The sequence below is a fragment of the Diabrotica virgifera genome, chromosome 10 (genome assembly GCF_917563875.1).
Source record: "Diabrotica virgifera virgifera chromosome 10, PGI_DIABVI_V3a".
Taxonomy (NCBI): Eukaryota; Metazoa; Arthropoda; class Insecta; order Coleoptera; family Chrysomelidae; genus Diabrotica; species Diabrotica virgifera.
In genome coordinates this window covers 126,986,080-127,009,817 of record NC_065452.1, presented here as the reverse complement: position 1 = coordinate 127,009,817, position 23,738 = coordinate 126,986,080, and the positions used below count along the sequence as shown (strand labels likewise).

Here is a 23,738-nt window from a genome sequence, read left to right as displayed (position 1 = left end):
GAGGCAAAGGGCTACCAAAGCAGGCAAATATCACAGAATCTTGGGATGTGAAAGATATGACTTTCAAAGCTGTTTTGCCAAAAAAAACCCAATTATAATATACAACAGGTATATACAGGGTGTCCCGAAAAGATTGGTCATCAATTATACCACAGATTCCGGGGTCAAAAATAGGTTGATTGAACCTCACTTACCTATATACCGGGTGTCCCAATAAGAATGGCTCTCGGCCATATCTCAGGAACCGTTTATAGTAGAGCTTTGAAATAAAAAATTTTATAACAAAAGTTGCCTCAGGAAAAGCCTGGAAATTATTTTCATAATTGTGGGTCCACCGCTAGAGGGCGTAATTGAATATCAAAAATAAAAAAATCTAAATTTTACAAAATTTTCCTAATGAAGGGGCACTGGAAATCCGATTATTGAGGATTCGAAACTGGTTTCTTAACTAGTAAACAGTGTTTCCGATTAGCTCTTAGTTTTTATCAAAATTAAGGTGGTTTTACTTGTTAGAAAATTATCAAAGTTGGTATAATAGTGTATTATATAGTGCTTAATCCGATTTTGGGATCAAACTGTAAGTTAGATCATCTTTATTACTATTTTTTAATCAACAAACAGTAAACAACGGTTATAAATACCAGTAACGAGGTAATTAAGTAGCTTAATTACTAATGAACCTGTCCAAGCACAAGGGCCGTAATCAGGCAACATAGGCCCAATATGCAGGAAATTTCAGAGGAGAGATCTTCTGAACTTCAAAATTCTCAAGATGTCATTAATCCATCCAATCAATCAAAATTATATTCAACCGCTCTGACTCAACCTAACAAAAAATTCGCAAGCAAAAACCAAGCCATTTTATTCAATTCACTTCCAAATACAAAAATTGAAGATTATTTAAATGCCATAGCAACTAAAGTCGATCCCAATAAAATTCTCGCCATTTCCAGGATTGTAAACGATCGTATTTGCGTATATTTTACTACTGAAGAAACAGTCACCGAATTTTTAAGAACAGATAATGGAACAATAGTAATCAATCAGGAACGTATCCAAGCCAGGAAGTTAGTCACACCAAGCGAAAAACTGATAATTTCTAATGTCCCCCCATCAATACCTCACAGTATTATAGAGACTCAACTACAAAATTTTGCAATTCATCAAATAACTCCATTGGATTTTCTAAGAATAGGTACAACTAACTCTTTATTTAAGCATATCTTGAGTTTCCGACGCTATACTTACATTTCTCCTAAAAATCTGGAAAATATTCCTGAGTCTATATTAATTAACTATGAACAAATCAATTATCGAATTTATTTTTCACTTGAAAAACAGTCTTGTTACATTTGTAAAGAACAAGGTCATCTAGCCTCTCAGTGCAAAAAAAATACAAACACTCAAACATCTATCGAAAATTCATCACCTACTGCTCAACCAAATTATATCCAAAATTGCCACCCTATCATAACAGATGCTCAGCCAACTATCCATCCTTCACAATCTTCGCAACAATCCACCAGTCCACAATCAAAAGAAACAACCAATACTTCTCTATTTGATTCAAATCCCATTCAAACACCTATCCAGCCAGATAATGTTGAAATGAATAATCACAGCCAAAATCAACCTCCTACACCCTCTGACACTCAATCGTCTAAACGAGCGGTGTCAGAAATAACGTCTCCTTCAACATCAGTAGACCAGAACCCATTTAAAGAACCTCTGCGTAAATCTAAGAAAGCAAAAACTATTCCTGAAGATAATAAGACTTTAGCAGAAGATCTTATTAAATGCACTAGTTCTTTTTTCCAAGATAATTCTGACAACGGATATTTAACCCAGGAAGAACTAATTGATTTCTTTGAAAATGCATACGGCTCTGCAGATCCTCTCAGCATTGCAAAAACGTATACAGAAAATATCGAAGGACTACTCAATTTTTTAACTAAAATCCATCCAGCATTAACTCCCAAGTATCTGAAAAGTCGCTGTACAAGATTAAAAACTAAGATTAATAAACAGCTATTATTATCCGCTTTCTCTACTGATCACAGTGAATACAGCAGCGACGCCTCTGCTGAAATTTAATACAACATTCAACTGTATACTGCAATGGAACCTAAATGGGTATTACACCCATTTAGAAGAACTTAAATTAATTATAGCTAAGTTTAAACCATCTGTAATATGCCTACAAGAAACCCACTTCAAAGAAGATAACTGTCATAATTTAAGAAACTATACTCCGTACTATAAGAACAGAATAACTGCTAGCCATGCTAGTGGGGGAGTAGTAATATATGTCCATAACTCATTTAATACCGAAGTAATACGTTTAAGAACTGAGTTGGAGGCAACAGCAGTATCTATAAAAGGCCCCCACAAAGTCAATATATGTAATATTTATTTTCCTCCGAACTTAGACCCGTCCATAAAAGAAATAACTGAACTCTTCAATCAAATTCCAGAACCGCGTATTATATTAGGCGATTTTAATGCCCACAATATACTTTGGGGAGGTAAAAAAACAGATTCCTTGGGACGTAAAATCGAACAAATTGTTACAGATTCTAATATGAATATCCTTAACGATGGAAGAATCACAAGGTTCAATATTTCCACCGGCAATGGATCCCCAATAGATTTATCCCTCTGTGACCCTGTCTTACAACCAACTCTGTCGTGGGATGTGACATCCCATTTGCATGGAAGCGATCATTTTCCTATCCTAATTACGAACAATAACCATATCTCCTCATCAATTCCATCCAATAAATGGTGTCTGAAAAATGCAGATTGGTCTCTATATTCCTCTTTAATTTCACAAAAAATTTCTCAGTTGGTTCAGCTCTTTGATACAGACATTGATATTAACTCCAAAGTACTCCATCTCGTACAGTTTTTAACGTCAATAGCTCACGAGTCCATAGGTTATTCAAAATTTCCAAAAAAACGTGCTCCAGTCCCGTGGTGGAATTCCCACTGCGAAGCAGCAATTAAAGAGTCAAAAAAGGCGTTTTATAAATTAAGAAGGCACCCAACTTTAAATAACCAGCTAGAATTCAAAAGATTAAGGGCGTATTGTAGATACACCTTAAAGAAGAGTAAGAGAGAAGCCTGGAAAAATTATGTATCATCTTTAAATTCATCTACCCCGACTTCTGAGGTTTGGCAAATGATAAGCAGAATGTACGGGAAAAAATCATTTAACACCATTCATTACCTAGAACATCATAACCATATTTATTCAACTAAGCAAGAAATAGCCTCCGTACTAGCAAACGTATACCAACAACATAGCAGTGACGAAAATCTATCTACAAGTTTCCTAGCCCATAAAAATAAATTTAATAATGCATGTATAAATCTTGATGACCACAATAATTTACCTCTAAATGCCATATTTACGATGGATGAACTGTTAGAAACTTTAAACAAAGTTAAAGACACTAGCCCAGGGCCTGACAACATCCCTACGACATTTTTAAAAGCTATGCCAACGGAAGGAAAACAATATCTTTTGGATCTTTATAATTTCATTTGGACAAATAATGTTTTCCCCATTGATTGGTACGATTCCATTATTGTACCAGTTCTTAAACAGGGCAAGAATAAATCGGACCCAGAGTCTTACCGACCAATCTCCCTAACATCTAATATGTGCAAAGTACTTGAAAAAATGGCAAGCAACCGACTAATGTGGTACCTAGAAGATCGACAGCTACTTAGCCCTATACAAAGTGGATTTAGAAAGTCCAGATCTACATTAGACAACATAGTGGATATTGAATCTGTAATTCATGAGTCATTTGGATGTGGTCAAGAATGTCTGGCTGTATTTTTTGATATAACGCGTGCATATGATACAATCTGGAGATCAGATATCATAAGAATCCTGTCAAGTTGGTCGATTAAAGGAAATATTATCAAGTTTATTAATAATTTTTTATATAGGCGAAACTTCAAAGTTCGAATAGACAACTTTCTTTCAGACTCTAAAATCCAATTAAACGGTATTCCTCAAGGGTCTACTCTTAGTGTTGCACTTTTCCTTATTGCCATCAATGACATCGCTAAGTCACTTAGCCCATTAGTCAAAGCCCGTCTATTTGCTGATGATCTTGTTATATTCTGTCGTGGTAAAAATATATCAACAATGACGACCCATATACAGCAAGCCATTTACAAACTAGAGAATTGGTCGAATACTACTGGCCTAGAATTTTCACCCACTAAAACGAAAGCAATGATCTTCAGTAAAACTCCAAAGAAACAAGTAAATCCACCGAAACTCTTCCTAAAAAATTTACCAATAAAGTATTCAGAATCGATCAACTTCTTGGGAGTAAAACTGGATAGCCGACTATCTTGGCAAGACCACATCCACTCTCTCCGTCTGTCAGTTCAAAACGGCCTTAACTTAATGAAAAGTATCTCTCATAAACAATGGGGTGCCGATTTCCAAACTCTTATGACTGTATACAAAACCCTAATTCGTTCAAAACTAGATTATGCTGCTGTTGCCTACAACTCAGCCAAAGGTTCACTATTGAAAGTGCTAGACACAGTTCATAATTCAGCAATTAGAATTGCACTGGGAGCACACTACACAAGCTCAGTTGAGTGTATGTATGTTGAATCAGGCGAACCATCCCTTCAACTCAGGAGAGAATACCTTAGCCTCATGTATGCCTTAAGAGTATCAACTAACCCACATGTACCTGTTTATAAAAACACATTTACAGATAGATTTCCATCGACATTTAATTGTGGGAAAAGATTGGATCCTCCGTTTTATCATCGAGTGAGAGCAACGTTACAGAGCTTAGACACAATAATTCCACACACTTACAATACTTTTAAAGTCAGCCAACACATATTACCATGGACAATTGCTCTCCCTGCTTGTAATACAAACCTATCTGCATTCAAGAAAGGTGACACACCAGCAAAAATCTTCAATCAGAGATTATTAGAGATATTAAATGGTTTTAATGATCACATCCATATTTATACCGATGCATCCAGATCTGCAAATGGAGTAGGAGCGGCTTTCACAACAGATAACTATAACAGTTCCTACCAGCTCCCTCCCCAAACCTCCATATTCTCAGCTGAACTCTTTGCTATCCTCCAGTCATTAAAGTTTGTTAACACACATGACATCAAATTCTCAATAATCATTAGCGATTCCCTAAGTGCATTAACGGCCTTGAGGCGGGTATACCCCAAACATCCTATCCTCCTCTTAATTAAGGCGGAACTCTTGATATGCCAACAAAATCAAAGATTAGTTCAGTTCCTCTGGGTACCATCACATTGCGAGATAAGTGGAAATGATAAAGCTGACACATTAGCAAAAAATGCGAGTGAGAATCCCTTAACAGACATCATAACTACTTGCGTTCATACTGATCTAAAGCAATATTTTAAAAACAAGATCATGACAAAATGGCAAACAAATTGGAACGAATCAAACTCTACATTAAGAACAATCAAACAAAGTATATCACCGTCGAAACATCCTACAAAGAGAAGAGACCAAGTGCTCATGTCCAGATTGCGACTTGGTCATACGAAGATCACCCACGACTTTTTATTAAAGAAGGAAGCCCCTCCGATGTGTTATGTGTGTGATAGTGAACTAACAGTGCAACATATAATAATAGACTGTCCCCTCTACGTTATAGAACGGCAACATCAACAGTTACCAACTACAATTAAAGATTGTTTAAGTGAAAGTAATTCATGTAAGACTCTTAATTTTTTACGTACTATAGGACTCATTAACCAAATTTAATATACCTAAATTTTGTAATTTGATGTAAATACAGTTCATTGCTAATAACCCTTGTGGTTGAAGCAAATTGTAAAAAAAAAAAAAAAAAAAATCCGATTATTGTATTCTTCATCAAATTCTGCGCATATTTGATTTAACAAGTTTAACTCTACCTTTGCAAATAAGAGGTGGGGGTGAGTGGGAACCTTGTTATGAAAAAATGGCTGTAAGTCCGGTTCTGCTAAATCAAATTTTGAAAACTGGGTCTTGTTGAAGACAGATCTTTTTCTTCAATGTAAGCGTGATAATTTTGAACCATCCTAATAAGTAATAAGCCAGCTGGGAGGCGTTATTTAATTTTTTTCAGAAATCTAGTTTTCTTTGGAAAATATTAAATACAAGTATGCATTTTTAATCATACTTTATAAAACTAGATTAAATTAGCAATAGAATAGCGAAAACCGCATGTCGATACCTTTTTTCTATCTCAAGATATCTCGAGAAACGTGTAAATTTTATACATTACTATTATTATATAATTAAGTTAATATATTAAGTTAATGAAAAGTAGTGTGCTGTGGAAAAAAACAAAATAACATTTTCCAGATGTCAACGTATAAAAATATAATTAATTAAAACAACAATATAAAGAGAAAAAATACTGCTAAAATTAAATATAACACAGAACAAAAAGTGACTTAGTGACGACCTAAATATTCAAATTGTTGCCCATCACACACTACTCTAGAATACATTATCCAGAGAATACTAAACGCCATTCAAAGCATATCGAGAGCAGAAATTGAGACTGCTGTTCAATCTACTCTTGAAAGGGTAAATGTTTGCAACGAAAATGATGAGCAAAAATTTGAACGTTTATGTCATCACTAAATAGTTGTTTTTATTTCTTTGTAATAGGGCATTTCAACGTTTCTCATTTGTTTCGAGCCTCTGTCATATGCCGTATAATCCGTGTATAATATTAATATACGAGATATGAACGAGGCTCGAAACAAATGAGAAGCGTTGAAAAGACCTAATATACGTTGACAGCTGGAAAATGTTTCTTTGTTGTTTCCATAGCACACTACTTTTAATGAATTTCGCTTACCGGTGACAGTAACAGTTATGTTTTTAAATTTACACGTTTTGTAAGATATCTCGAGATAGAAAAAAGGTATTAACATGCGGTTTTCGCTATTCTGTTGCTAATTTTGTCTAATTTTGTAATATGGTATTAAAAATGCATGTTTGTATTTAATATTTTCCAAGGAACACTAGATTTCTGAAAAAAATTAAATAACGCCTTCTAGCTGGCATATTACTCAGTAAGTTGGTTCGAAATCATAACTTTTACATTGACGAAAAAGATTTGTCTTCAACAAGACCAAGTTTGCAAAATTTGATTAAGCAGAACTGGACTCACAGCCAGTTTTTCATAACAAGGTTCCCACTCACCCCCACCTCTTATTTCCAAAGGTAGACCTAAACTTGTCAAATCAAATATGCGGAGAATTTTATGAAGAATCCGACGATCGGATTTCCAGTGCCCCTTCATTAGGAAAATTTTGTAAAATTTAGATTTTTTAATTTTTGATATTCAATTACGCCCTCTAGCGGTGGTCCCACAATTATGAAAATAATTTCCAGGCTTTTCCTGAGGCAACTTTTGTTATAAAATTTTTTATTTCAAAGCTCTACTATAAACGGTTCCTGAGATATGGCCGAGAGCCATTCTTATTGGGACACCCGGTACAATAGTGCACACAAAAAAAGTTACAGCCCTTTGAAGTTACAAAATGAAAATCGATTTTTTTCCGATATATCGAAAACTATTAGAGATTTTTTAATGAAAATGGACATGTGGCATTCTTATGGCAGCAACATCTTAAAAAAGAATACAAGTGAAATTTGTGCACCCCATAAAAATTTTATGGGGGTTTTGTTCCTTTAAACCCCCCCAAACTTTTGTGTACGTTCCAATTAAATTATTATTGTGGCACCATTAGTTAAGGGCACCCAAAGTCCCATTGAACGACAATGTTAACATTATGTCACATAGCTCTGTAACAAAGTTAGAGTGAAAGAAACATTTATTTAATTTTTTTTTAAATACTCTTACAAAAAAAACCCAAAAAAGTTTAGATTTTATTTTTTTATTTTACTTGTTTTTGTACATTTTTCAATAAAACTTTACGCGGGACTAGATATTATCTATCTACAACTACTGTAAAAAGTTGGACCTTATATCATCTAAGAATCCAGAGATATCTGACATCAAAAGTTAAAAACCTAGTATTCGGGAAATCGCAAAAACATGAAACACTCTAATAGGCTATGAAGCTACTGGTACATGGTAAGTTGAGTGCAGACGTTTAGAAAACGAATAGTTTTGTAACCATAGATATTTTATACTATCATGTGTTATATATCGTTGGAAAGAGAAGATTTCAGAGAATAATTTTCAATCATAACCCAAAAAACTTAATAAATCAATTTTCGGACTTTGGCTGCCCATAAACACAATGTTTTTAAAACTTTTTTTCCTCTTAGTACTTTTTCGATAAGCCAGTGTTTATCGACATATTTTGAATACTTGTCGAATCCACCACATATTTGTATGTATATGGTTAATACGATTATAGAGACCTGTTAATAATCTGAAAAGGACCCTTAGTCCAGGGCGCATCTGTTTTGAGATGGACGTTGAGAGATGACTCAAATTTTTTTGCAGAAATTGCTTGAAAATAAATCAAATAATAATATTTGAGTTATCCTCCCTCTCAAAAAGATCCGGAACATTGTTTAAATAATCAAAATGTCAAAAATTGAAGGAACAATTCGATTTTTTTCTTCGTTTTTTGATTATAACTTTAAAAGTATTCATTTCCGAGAAAAGTTGTAATGACATAAAAGTTGCGTAATTAAATTTCCTACAATATAGAATTGGTTAAAAATTTTAAAAACAGTCACGCTAGTTGCAAAATAGCAATAATTGCGAAAAAACCATACAAAAACAAGTATTCGCATTTTACGTTTTTAAACCATCTATGCTAGACTTAGGACCTTCATGTTTCAACCAGAAAAACTTTATGATACAGTAAAACAATACTGTGAATTTCATTAAGATCGGTTCAATAGATTTTGCAAAATAAATTTTGCAATCCAGCTTTCGCAAAAAAAATTCATTTTTTCAAAATGTTGCAGGACTGAAAATAAAGCAGATAGCAAGTTGAAATTTTTTTTGCTTATAGAAGTGTACTGTACCTTTCATTTGAAATTTTCAAAATTAAAATCGATTGATTACCACGGCGTCAAAAAATTTTTGAAATAAACAATAATTTTTGGTGCTACGCGCAGGACAGCGGTGTTCGATTAACACAAGTTGATTTCCACCAAAATTTCTTCCAATCTTTATCTAATATATTATTTTCTTACTCTATATTTTGTTGTATTTTAATATTTTAATTCCACAAAAATCAAACTAATTTTATTATTGTTTGTGAAATATTGTTTAAACAATTGCATATGTTTAAAAATAATAAACTTTTATTATTTAAGTTAAAATATATGAACAAAGAAAGTTTTTGCTAATAAAAGTGTTATTTCAAAGGATAGAGTATGTGTTTTTATTTTGCAATAAACAAATTTATTTATTTATATCGAAATGTAATAAAAATTAAAATGTATCAATCATTATAAAAGGTCAATGGAATGCCCAATCAGAGCAAACTATCCTCTGTCCTGCGCGTAGCACCAATAATTAATGTTTATTTAAAAAAATTCCTGACGCCGTGGTGTTAATCGATTTTAATTTTGCAAAATTGCAAATGAAAGGTACAGTACCCTTCTATAGGCAAAAAAATTTCAACTTGCTATCTGCTTTATTTTCAGTCCTGTAACATTTTGAAAAAATGAATTTTTTTTACGAAAGCTGGATTGCAAAATTTATTTTGCAAAATCTATTGAACCGATCTTAATGAAGTTTACAATATTGTTTTACTGTATCATAAAGTTTTTCAGGGTGAAATATGAAGGTCCTAAGTGTAGCATAAATGGTTGAAAAACGTAAAATGCGAATACCTGTTTTTGTATGTTTTTTTCACAATTATTGCTATTTTGCAACAAGGGTGACTATTTTTTAAATTTTTAACCAATTCTATATCGTAGGAAATTTAATTACGCAACTTTTATGTTAGTACAACTTTTCTCGAAAATGAATACTTTTAAAGTTATAATAAAAAAACCCAAGAAAAAAAATCGAATTTTTCCTTAATTTCTTGACATTTTGATTATTTAAACAATGTTCCGGACCTTTTTGAGAGGGAGGATAACTCAAATATTATTATTTGATTTATTTTCAAGCAATTTCTGCAAAAAAATTTGAGTCACCTCTCAACGTCCAAATGTACTAATATTTTTACAGATGCGCCCTGGTCTACCCGCAGAAACCTTATGGGGAATGGCTCTCTGTCAAATGCTCTGAAACTTTGGGTTCTGGTAGTCCTTGATGTGTAGAATAAAAGACTCAATGGGCGCATAGGTCCAAAAAATCATGGTTTCAAGATATATGCCTCTGAAGTTATATGTAGGACAGTGAGGACGTTTGAGTTGGAATAAATTCATTTTCTCGAGAATGGGCGACTCTGGAGGTAAATTACGAATCAGTCGATTTTTACTTTAAAATTATAATTTTTTGGCATATATATCATCTTAGTGACGTCATCCATCTGGGCGTGATGACGCAATCGATGATTTTTTAAAATAAGAATAGGGGTCGTGTGATAGCTCATTTGAAAGGTTATTTAATTCTCTATTCACTAATATACGCATTAACATAATTATTTATACAGGGTGCCCAAAAAGTTTTTTGAATTAAATTAATTGAGACAAAAAGAAGAATGTATATAATTTATTTAATTCGAAATACATTACCTATAACTTCAGAGGCTTATATCTTAAAGCCAAGATTTTTTGGAACTACGCGCCCATTGAGTCTTTTATTCTACACATCAAGGACTACCAGATCCCAAAGTTTCAGAGCATTTGACAGAGAGCCATTTCCCATAGGGTTTCTGCGGGGTCCTTTTTATAATTTACATTTTTAGGTACATTTTGTAAAAGAAGCCACATCTCGATAAAAGGTGACTTGTCAAAAAACGACGAAAAAGAGACAAAAAAGTTTTAAAAACACTGTGTTTAACTAATGGTACCACAATAATAGTTTAATTGGAACGTACACAAACATTTGGGGGTTTAAAGGAACAAAACCCCCATAAAATTTTTATGTAAATATATTAAAAAAGAAGCTACATCTCGATAAAACTGGCTTACAGAAAAAATTAAGAGGCAAAAAAGTTTAAAAACGTTGTGTTTAACTAATGGTACCACAATAATGAATTAATTGGAACGTACACAACAGTTTGGGGGGTTTAAGGGAACAAAACCCCCATAAAATTTTTATGGGGTGGACAAATCTCACTATAATTTTGTTTTAAGATGATCCTGCCATAAGAATGATACATGTCTATTTTCAATAAAAAATCTTTAATAGTTTTCGATATACATATTGAAAAAAAATCGATTTTCATTTTGTAACTTCCAAGGGCTGCAACTTTTTTATGAGCACATTTGTACTAAGGTAAGTTAGTGTGGTATAATTTATGACCAATCTTTTCGGGACACCCTGTATTTCTGGTCCCTTCCTTTTTTTCTCCAATCTCTCACGCCTATCTTTGACAAGTCTTGTACTTGTTTTACTTTTTTCAACCATTTCTTCTTTAGACTTCCGCTTCTTTTTTCTCCATTTCTCTCTACTTCAGTATTTTATTAACATTTCGGTTCTCTGGCATTCGTGTAATGTGACCAACCCATCTAGCTCTTTGGGCTCGTATTTTTGCTGTTATTATTGATTTTCCATACATTCTCATTATTTCTTAATTTGCTCGTTTTCTTCAAATATACTCTGCCGTCTGTAATCACGAAGAACCTGCCTACGAAGATTTCTCTGAGTACCTTTCTTTCAAAGAGTATTGAAGTGCTACGTCTGGTCCGTTTTGTTCAATGGATGTGAAACCTGGACAACAACAATACAAAATCTTGTTACTGAGTTGTGGTGTTACTGTCGCATGCTCAGAATCCCGTGGACAGCACACATATCTAACGAACGTGTGCTAGAGACCATGCACAAAGAGCGAGAATTGATGAACGTCATAAAAATGAGAAAGATTCAATACTTCGGTCATATAACGAGAGGACTTAAATATCGCTTACACCGGTTGATCATTCAGGGCAAAATCGAAGGAAAATACTGGGTTGGAAGAAAACAACTGTCCTGACTGCGTAACATTAGACAATGGACAGTAGGGTGGGTCGAAAAAAAAATGTTTAATTTTTTAATCGCTATACCGCGGAAAACTCGCCTTTGGGGTATATAAGTAAAATGCAAAGTAGAATAAAGTTATATATTGCACCTCCAGCTAGCAAATCATACTTAAAATTTAGTTTTTTTTTTCAATATTTTTACAATCTTTAGCCAATAATATTTGAACGTGCTATAGTGAAAACTTTTTAGTTAATAGTTTAAAAAATAGAAAATAAATTTGAAACAGACAATATCTTTTAATTTGCGGTAGCGCAAAATACTCAAAAATTGGAAAAATTCATATATTAGCACCTTAAAAGAAGGTGTGGTCTAGTATGTTGTGTAGGGTGTTAATAGTACAATCCATTTTTTGTTCTTTTACTTAACACTCCATTTAATTTTAAAAGAATTACTATAGTGTGTTTAAAGTTATAAAGGATATAAATAAAACAACTTATAATTTTAATAACATGTTTAATTGAACCAAAAAAGAAACCAAATTGTAGCCAAACAATGTCAATAAATTAAATGAAATTTTGACTTAAGAAAGCGTCTTTTACTCACTATTTCTGAGTGGGTACGTTGAAGCTGCGCTTGCTGTCAAACTTTGGCATCGAAGTTCTGGATGCTACGGCAGATCTTATGAAACCATCTCGTTCCTTAGCACCGACGACTTTTTTGGATGCTTCAGTCACTAACTTGACGCAGCGGTCCACGGCTTGAGTATGACATGGAAATTTTCCAAAGTTCCAATCTTTATCATCAGAGATTCTCCGTAACAGTGGTGGTGGTGTAATTTCAGTGGTGTTCCAATCAATTAATTCAGTATAGTCAGTCACATGAAAGTTGACTTTTGGAGGTCGAAAAACCCTAATTGTTTCTGTTTTTATAGCTAACATCCTTGCTTTGATTATTCTTCGGAATCTTAATTCCCTTATGTGCTTCCTTTCATCAACTATCATCCTCAGTAGCAAATTTTCCGTGGGAAAAAATTCATTTCTTTCGATTACAGGATCAACTACTTTAATCAAATTCTCTGATCGAAATCTGGTTGATTTGATAGCCTCAAAAACGTGTTTAGGTCCATCTGTTATGTATTTGCTGTTCTTTATTTTAAACCATACAGGCATGTATGATTGAATGAAGGATACTAACAAGTTATGTTCAACTGAAGGCGTTTCCACACTTACATACATTCTCAAAACTCTGTTAGCAGTATTAGTAGTCAACCATCGAGAGTGGGAAAGTGGACCCGGTTCTCGAAAAGATAAGTCCACAGGGCAGATGCAGAAGATACGGTTGATCTTTATTCAAAAGATTGCGATTAATGTCTGGTAATTCACAATCAACACTTACACGGTTTGAAATAAATGCCGGAACGGCAACTCGTTGACATGCAAAAGGCATATTGTCCACTACACGGGTCTTTAAAAAGGTCTCTTGTCATTTTTTTCTAAAATTGATTGTTGTCGAGTTATATGCGATTAAAAATTTGAAAAATGCGAAAATGGCCATCTTCAAGGCTTATAACTCGATTAAACATTATTATTATGAAATTCAAAAAGTGACCAAATCAAGTTTCAAACCCCTTCTTCGAGGTCCTGAAGAGATTTTTGTCATTATTTTATTACAAAGCTGTTATTTTTAATTATTAACAATTAGCGCTATAGTCCAGGATGTATCGTCGCCCCCGTTAGTGAAATTATTCCGATTCCATTTTTTTGCAGAAACTTACTCAAAACGAGGTCCTTATAACATATCCACAGGGTGCCGGGCGGTGCCGTGGTCGAAAAATTGTTTAAACAATTTTTTTTAAACAAATTCACAAAAATATTTTTTTATTGCGAACGATTTTTTTTTAGATAATTTGGGTTATTCTGAGCAAAAAAGGTCTCTTTTGATTTTTCTCTAAAATTGATTGTTGTTGAGTTATATGGCCATTTTCGCATTTTTCAAATTTTAAATCGCTTCAACTAGACAACAATCAATTTTAGAAAAAAATCACAACAGACCTTTTTGCTCAGAATGTCCCAAATTATCGAAAAAAAATTTGTTCGAAGTGAAAAAATTATTTTTGTGAATTTGTTTAAAAAAATTGTTTAAACAATTTTTTGACCACGGCACCGCCCGGCACCCTGTGGATATGTTATAAGGACCTCGTTTTGAGTAAGTTTCTGCAAAAAAATGGAATCGGAATAATTTTACTAACGGGGGAGACGATATATCCTGGACTATAGCGCTACTTGTTCATAATTAAAAATAACAGCTTTTTAATAAAATAATGACAGAAATCTCTTCAGAACCTTGAAGAAGGGGTTTGAAACTTGATTTGGCCACTTTTTGAATTTCATAATAATAATGTTTAATTGAGTTATTAAGCCTTGAAAATAGCCATTTTCGCATTTTTCAAATTTTTAATCGCATATAACTCGACAACAATAAATTTTAGAAAAAAAAACAAGAGACCTTTTTTGCTCGGAATAAGCCAAATTATCAAAAAAAAATTGTTCGAAGTGAAAAAATTATTTTTGTGAATTTGTTTAAAAAAATTGTTTAAACAATTTTTCGACCACGGCACCGCCCGGCACCCTGTGGATATGTTATAAGGACCTCTTTTCGAGTAAGTTTGTGCAAAAAAATCGAATCGGAATAATTTCGCTGCCCGGTCTATTTAATTTGTTGACATTGTTTGGCTACAATTTGTTTTTTTTTTGTTGTAATTAAACATGTCATTAAATTATAAGTTGTTTTATTTATATCTTTTATAACTTTAAACACACTATAATAATTCTATTCCAATTAAATGGAGTGTAAAGTAAAATAACAAAAAATGGATTGTGCTATTAACACCCAACACAACATACTAGACCATACCTTCTTTTAAGGTGCTAATATGTGAATTTTACCAATTTTTGAGTATTTTGCGCTACCGCAAATTAAAAAATATTGCCTGTTTCAAATTTATTTCCTATTTTTAAACGCTTTTCTTTACTTCAATAGTTTGCATCAAATCTTTAAACGTTAATTTGACTGACTTTTCCTCAATGCAAATGAATGAAAATTTGCAGACATATGCATTCGCGGGAACAATACACCAATAGTCAATAAAAAAAAAAACGATTTTAATGGAAAATACTTAAATTCTCTTGTTTTTTACAATGTAGAAACTTAAAACTTTTACGGATTGTAGCTGATATGAACTATACATAATTTCACTTTTTACGTTAATTGTTTACGTTATGCTTCATAAATAAACAATAAAGTTTCAAATTTTGAACGCTCATATATTTGTTTACCTATATATAAATCGGCGTTTATTCGTGTCAAGTTTCAATACGATATAAAACAAAACTTCAACCAAAACTCGAACTCAAAAAATTCGTGTTTTTATCGTAGCCTTAGAAAAACCACCGGTAGAGACGTTTTGTGCTTCAATTAACATTAGAATTCGTTTTGTCGTATTAATTCATTAAACGCTTTTCTTTAGTTCAATCGTTTGGGTCAAATCTTTGGACGTTAATTTAACTGCCTTTTCTTCAATGCAAATGACTAAAAATTTGTAGACATATGCATTCGTGGGAACAATACACGAATAGTCAATAAATAAAATTTTTGTTTATTGTTTAAATAAAAAAAACGATTTTAACGGAAAATGCTTAAATTCTCTTGTTTTTTTTACAATGAAGAAACTTGAAACTTTTACAGATTGTAGCTAATTATATGAACTATACATAATTTCACTTTTTACGTTAATTGTTTACGTTATGGTTTATAAATAAACAATAAAGTTCCAAATTTTTGCCGATTTCGACTACTTTTCATGTTTGTACATCATATTATTTTTTATACATATTTTAATAAATTTAATAAAAAAGTAAAAAATATGAAAAACATATTTTTAAGAAACGCTTTTCTTTAGTTACGAGTGGCTAAAATTAAACATATTATAAAAAAATCAACTAAAAAGTAAAAAATTAAAAAAAATTGAAAAAATCTAACACATTCGTTAAAGAAAAGCGTGGTGCGAAAACCATTTATTCGACGAATAAATTTCTTTGACGAATGTGTTAGATTTTTTCAATTTTTTTTTAACTTTTGCTTTTTCGTTGATTTTTTTATAATATGTTTAATTTTAGTCACTCGTAACTAAAGAAAAGCGTTTCTTAAAAATATTTTTTTCTTATTTTTTTATTTAAACTATTAACTAAACAGTTTTCACTATAGCACGTTCAAATATTATTGGCTAAAGATTGTAAAAATAATTGAAAAATGTCTTGATTACTGAAAAAAAGTAAATTTTTAGGAAGGATGCGCTAGCTGGGGGTTCAATATACAGTGGAACCTGCTTAATTCGAACTTCCATAATTCGAAATCTGCTTTAATTCGAATTGTTATTCTGGTCCCTAGCATTTCCTATATAAGTAATGGTAAAAAGTCGTGAATAATTCGAATTATATTTTGGATAATTCGAACTTTTCTACTATCTTTTCTGAATATCTTAGAATCTTTTGTCATTACCGAGAAGCTAAATTCTAAAAAGCAGCTAAAAATTTCAGATCTCTTTGGAAAAAAAATAAAGTCGGTTCTTTTTATAGCTTGCAAATGTTTTAATTGGTGTTTTTGGCCGAATTTTGTTGGCCCATTTTTTTAGGTTGACAAAACTCGGGCAAGAATAGGAACAAAAACATTTCCAGCGATAAAAATGATCAACTACTGTTTTTTGCTGCCACATGTTGATTAACCTCGTTTAGGCTTTTGCAGCCTCTTCAAGGGCAGATTCCCCCCTTTTTTTTGCGGGGGAAGTTTTGAGAAGTATTAAGCGTCTTGGGTGCGAATTTTATGGTTGACAGGTTGGTTAGTTGTCCAGACGAGTGGACTGGGGGTTTACTTAGAGTGGTACGATATGCCAATTACATCTTTACATTTTTTTTTTTGAGTTTATATATAATTTTTTTTTTGGTTTTTTGTGCTGTGCTGCTACTAGACACAAGTTCATTTAGGGTCGATTTCTCATACCTGCGTTAATCTATGGTTCAGTTGAACCAGGTTCACCCGTGATCTGTGGTTTTGTTTGAAATGCATTTCTCATTGCGCGTTCATGTCAGCGCTCGTTCTACAGCTTTCGAGAAATGCCAATAGATGGCAAAAGGTAAAAAACTGTCGCCATTTTGAACTACCATTTTTATGCTGTTTTTGAATAAAGTTAAATTTAAGTATTTATAGTCAAATAGTCATTTTAATAATTATAAATAAATATTATAAAAACAAAAATAATGTTATCGTTTATCGTTAGGCTTAATATAATAAAATAGGATATATTTATATTATGACAGCGTTTCGTGTTAATACAACGCATGCGTAGTCCATGGAATCATCTGAACTGAGTTCTGAAATCTTTGAACGGCCGAATTCCACCGTTCAAGCATCGTTCAAGTTTAAACTGCCATCGGTTGAACGTGAATTGAGAAAGACGATTTTGACTTTAAACTGACGTTTACTAGAAGTTCAGGTTAAACTGGAGTTGAACTCGATATGAGAAATTGGCCCTTAATCATTATTTAGGAACGGCTCTTGGATTCAGCATTGGGAGTGTAGACTTCTTATTGTCTACGATAAAATAGGGGTATTGATTCAAGGACGTTCCAATAATCATCAGGAAGTTCGTTGCCTGCCAAGTTTAGAAGTTTGGCAGGCGGGAAGGGAACTTTTGTTGCTGGGTTCCTGGTGAGTATTTGTCCTCTGCGGTCTACTCTGGTCTTAAGGACCTCCTTAGCTCTGGTGTTATTGCTATTAATTGTTCTTAGGACGTATCTTTTGCTAAGATTACTGATTCTATCCTGAATCGAGGGGATATTCGCTAGCTGGTGGATTTCAGCCGATGGGTAGTCGAAATCCACGCCCATTATCCTTCTCAGGATTTTCCTCTCCGTGGCTAAAACCGAGTGCATTTGCTTCGGCTTTAGTGTAGAGTAGAGGACAGCCCTGTATTCGATTAGCGGTCTTACAAACATTTTGTATGTGTGAAGGAGAGTGGCCCTGCTTGTACCCCCTCTACCCATTAGACACTTCAGTAGATTGGCTCTGTTTCTTACTCTGTTTAGAGTGTTTTTAACGTCTCTATCCCAGTTGAGTGTCTTGGGTAATTCGACACCCAAATAGGTAACAGACGGGTTTTTTGCTGATCAACTACTGATATTTATCATTATTTGCAGATGTTTTTTTAGGTACTCCTTGTTTTTGTAGATTTATTTTTTAATTCGAATTTTTGGATAATTCGAATTTTTTTAACGGTCCCCTGAGATTCGAATTATCCAAGTTTCACTGTATAACTTTATTTTATTTTGCATTTTACTTATATATCCCAAAGGCAAGTTTTCCGCGGTATAGCGATTAAAAAATGAAACATTATTTTTTTTCGACCCACCCTAATGGACAGATCGAACGGCCAAGGAACTGTTTCATATAGCTCCTGACAGAGAAACATTTCATTAGCTTGTTAATACGACGATAGCCAACGCTTGAAAACAAGCACGGCACATAAAGAAGAAGACCTTTCTTTCCCAGATTTCTACTCTCTTTTCTTCCTGCTGGTTCGTAATCCATGTTTCGCTATGGGTCTCATTACTGTCTCGTACACTCGCAGTTTAGCTATTCTCTTTGTAGTTTTGCCTTGATTTTTCTTGCCAAAGCATTCCTAAATTATTTATTGAATCAGTCTTCATGTCTCTTTATATGCACTGTTCCTATACACTTTTCTGCTGCCTCCGACATGGTTGTCTGTATGTTCTGCTATTCTTCTTCCATTTCCTGCTTGAATGGATTTTCCAACCTTTTATTTATTTCTTCCCCTAAAACCCCAATTGGTATAGCAAAAAATGTTTTTCCATCAAAATAATGCATCTGCTCACAATATGGCTGTTAGACATTCAAAATTACATAAATTAGGAAACAAATTGATTGAGCAATCACCAGATGTAACCTCGCGTGACTCCCAAACCAAAAAGAAGGCTTGTAGGACAGTAGACGAAAGACTTAAGGTAAAGGAGGGTAAGAGTACGCGGTCGGCTAAAAGTACGCAGGGAATTTTTAAACACTTGGCATCACTGCAGGAATTTCGTGATATCACGTTTTAGTGTGCTTTCAACTGGAGAACAACCCACCATATTGTCATCCACCTGACACTTTATCTTTGGATTTTACAAGGTAAATTGTTCTTTTTTACCTTCGGAATTTAATATTTTTACTCTAAAACGTAAGAGTTTAAAGTTACTTAACAGTGGTAGGCATATTTTGAATTAATATTAAGGCAAAGACCATAAGATTAGCTATCTAATGAGTGGAGTTAAGAGAAGAGTCTGTTTAGTGCAATCACGTAGCGGCCATTCTTTGAATCATGTCACATGAGTCATGAGTCTAGAAGTACGCAGTCTAAAGATTTCAAGGATGGGAAAACGGACCAAAAGGAAAAATATGAAGGATAGTAACAAAGAAAACAAAAAGAAAGCTTCAAACATCAAAACTAAACTAACTTTTGATATTGAGCAACCCAAACCATCTACCAGCTCAAACCGAGAATCAGCAGAGACTGTTGAGTGCCCAGGATGTGGACAGTCATTTAATGACAATAATTGCATTCAATGTGGAATATGTGCAGAATGGTGACAAAGGAAGGGGACCTTTCGTTTGCGACCATTATAAGACTCTTAGCTAGTGCGTACTTTTACCCTAACTTATTCGTACTTTTAGCCTCCCTCGAGCTCAAGAGTACGCAAATGACACTTTTTCAAAATATTTTTTTACAGATATGTTTTTTTGTTTAAACATAATAAAATATGATTTTATTGTTACGTAATAAATAAAGATCGATATTCAACAAATATGTTTATAGTGTTTAGTAAAGAAGGAACTTATACTATTGTAAGAAGCTTAATCAAAATTACTTTTGGAAGAAAGAAAAACAGTAAGTAAAGCTTCCTATAAGAGTATGGACCAAAAAGGAAACTGATGTCTGAATTAAGTCTGAATAAATTTAACAACACATCAATTTATAACTAGTCTGAAAGAGATAATAGCTTTAAACAGTTACAAAACAATAAATTACTAATAACAACATTATTAAAAGGCATGCAAAAAATGACACAGGAATTAGTACCATTCAAAAATAATCATGCTTTGAATGACTAGTAAAGTGAAGTAAAATACCTGAACTGTCCTTAAAACTGTGGCATCAGCAATGTCCAAGACTGGAGGGTCGTTTGTCGGAGTAACAACCACAGAGAAATTAAATCTAAACCTACCCTGTAGATACTCAGGCAGGGTAAAGGAATCAGATGTAGTAAACATAACTTCCATTATTAAATGATCGTGTTTTTCTTCTGAACCATCATGAATATAATGCACTTTATCTCTAACAAGATCGTGAAAGGTAAACCAATTTTTATCATGTGGCCAAATATCGAGTGTTATGCTTCCGTGTTCAGGGCCTCCAATAACAAAAAAGGTTATACCTGAATCAGTAATTCCGTATTTATGATAATCCAAGATCATATGCAAATTATTTGTTGTCAAAAGTTCGCTCTGCCCTTCTAAGACTTGCAGAGGTTCAACTGACAATAATTCTAGATCTGTTGCTAGACTGCTTTCTGAGAAAACTTTGTACCCTTCACTGTAATTCAGATTGACGCAAAATTCTTCTTTGCACTGGCAGTGAAATGAATCTAAACCCTGTTGAATGCAAACACCATTATTGCTGCAAGGATTCTGCAGACATGGATAATGCCAAAGGCATCCAGGCATGATTCCTTCTGTTACTTGAGCATCTGGAATGCCTTTTTTAACATCGGAGATAGTGAGGTATCGTAAACAACCTTTAAAGCTGGTGTCACAGGAATCACTACAACCTTTTTGAGTAGCACGGAACCTCTTACTGTTCTCTAAACCACCTATAAAGGAAGTGTCAGCCATTTGAAAAACACTACCATGAATATTCTTCTCACTGAATACCGTTTCATCAATAGTTAGCTCTACGACTATTGGCAGCATCTGGACAGATATTTTATGCCATTCACCATCAGATACTTTTATATTTTTACTAGATAATTTAGTAGTCTTTTCATTAATTTTAATAATACTAATTATTGATTCATTGCTCAGTTCTATTAATAAAAAATCTTGTTTAATTTTTTTGCCAGTATTGTAAAAGAGTAGTCCATTTGTCTTTGTGGTTTTTACTTCAAAATTAATATTCAGTGCTTTTTTATTAGTAATTTTATCTGAGATTAACACATAAGAATCATCTTCTATAAAACTGATAGGTTGATCCACACTTGCGTCAAATTCAGCTGCACAGTTCCAAGTGATTCCCTGGACAATGGACTCTGATTGTCTATACCGTGCTTGATCCAACACCAGGATGCCATTATATTTTAGCTAAATAAAAAAAAAACAATATTAAAATTGTCATAATATTGATTTACGTTTGAAAATACTTCTTTTTTTTTAATTTATTTAACATTTATGAAAATGGAATGAAGGTTAGTTAATACTTACCTCAGATATACAACCTCTGAATTTTTCCAAATGTCCAAAAAATATATCAGTATTGTTTCGGTTTTTGTTATCACCAATGAACAGACCATAGTGAATGTTAAGCTCAAAGAATTTACCTGGTAAATGTTTTCTGGAAAGGAAAAGACAACTGAGTTTACAATTTAACTGATTAAATTTAAACGAAGTCAGAACCAATACTAAAGAGATATTGAGGGTGGATAATTGTAGGAGACCAGCCAGGAACAGATATGTTTGGAGGTGAATGCTAGAGGAGGTCAGGGCCCAACTTGGGGTATAGCGCCATAGGAGAGGGAGATATTAAATTCAAAAGAATAAATATGTTGCTTTTCTAGATATAAAACAAATTGTAATAAATTGTTTGTAGAACAGATGTCAAGATGAAAGATTTTAATAAATTTACCAATAAATAACTCGGAAATATGAAAAATATCCATTCTTATAAAATACATTATAAGAATATCACTTAATACCCTAAGAGCTAGTGAACACTCCGACTAACGGTTTTCCTGTAAGGCTAGAAATTTGTATAGTGATAATTCATAGCACACCAAGGCAAAACCATGACCTGGCAGGCATCAGCCCTGCACGTGTATCTACCAGGTGAATCGAAAAGTGCATAGTTTAATGGTAAAATAAACATTCGCCTGTAAGGTTTACATTTAAGTATGTGTTTGAGTAAGTCATTTAGAAGAAATGTGTACAATTACATGCGATTCTGAACAGCATAAGGCCTTGCCAGGCGAGGGGAAAGATTAGGGTTTTTTCCTAAAATTATTTTTTTTGCATCGAATAAAGTTTTTTTGGTTTTTTGAATCATTCCAAACAGAAAAGGTCTTTAGTGACTTTTCTCTTAGGTTAATAGTTTTTGACATATAAGTTGCCAAGGTAGGTAGATATTCTTTAAACATCGATTGATGAAATAAAAAAGAGTTTTTTGCAATACAATATCGAAAACCCCTTTGTTTTTTAATTGCTAATCAAGCGGGCGCGACACTGTAGTATAAGTGAGGACGTTTGAGTTTGCATAAATTCATTATCTCGAGATTGGGCAAATTTGAAGAGAAATCCTCAGACATGTCGAATTTTATTTTTAAATTAGGACCTTTTGGCATATATGTAATAATAGTGACGTCATCCATCTGGGCGTGATGACGTAATCGATAATTTTTTTAAATGAGAGTAGGGGTTGTGTGATAGCTCACTTGAAAGGTTATTTAATTCTCTATTCAGTAATATAAACATTAACATAATTATTTATACAGTGTATACAAAAAAATTTTTTTTATTAAATTAATTTACACAAAAAAAAAGAATTATTTTTTGCACACCCTGTATAAATAATTATGTTAACTTGTATATTACTGGATAGAGAATTAAATAACCTTTCAAATGAGCTATCACACGACCCCTACTCCCATTCAAAAAAATCATCGATTACGTCATCACTCCCAGATGGATGACGTCACTAGTATTATATATATGCCAAAAAGTCCTAATTTAAAAAGAGAAATCGACCTGTCTGAGGATATCTCTTCAAATTTGCCCATTCTCGAGATAATGAATTTATGCAAAATCAAACTTCCTCACTTACACTACAGTGTCGCGCCCGCTTGGGCGTTAGTTAAAGGGGTTTTCGATATTGTATTGCAAAAAACTCTTCGGGATTTCATCAATCGATGTTTAAAGAAGATCTACCTACCTCGGCAACATTGAAATTTTCAGCTAAATGTCCGATTCAGGGTTAAAAATCGCCGATTTCGCAATTTTTAAACTTTTTAATCGCTTATATGTCAAAAACTATGAACCTAAGAGAAACCCTGTTTGGTATGATTTAAAAAACCTAAAAAACTTTATTCGGTGCAAAAAAAATAATTTTAGGAAAAAACCCTTATCTTTCCCCTCGCCTGGCAAGGTCTTATGCTGTTCAGAATCACCTGTCATTGTACACATTTCTTCTAAATGACTTACTCAAACACATATTTAAATTTAAACCTTACAGGCGAAAGTTTATTTTACCAT

At 33.2% G+C, this 23,738-nt stretch overlaps 1 protein-coding gene across 1 annotated transcript in view; it reads right to left on the bottom strand.

Annotated features, from left to right (window-relative positions):
- LOC126878629 (chondroitin sulfate proteoglycan 4) overlaps positions 1 to 23,738 on the bottom strand; it is a 114,082-nt gene that overhangs the window by 67,672 nt on the left and 22,672 nt on the right. The window contains exons 3-4 of the mRNA XM_050641454.1: positions 21,699 to 21,828; positions 20,352 to 21,578 (exon numbers count right to left, since the gene is read on the bottom strand). Coding sequence (XP_050497411.1) covers positions 20,352 to 21,578; positions 21,699 to 21,828 — 1,357 coding nt within the window. The remainder of the gene's footprint in view (positions 1 to 20,351; positions 21,579 to 21,698; positions 21,829 to 23,738) is intronic.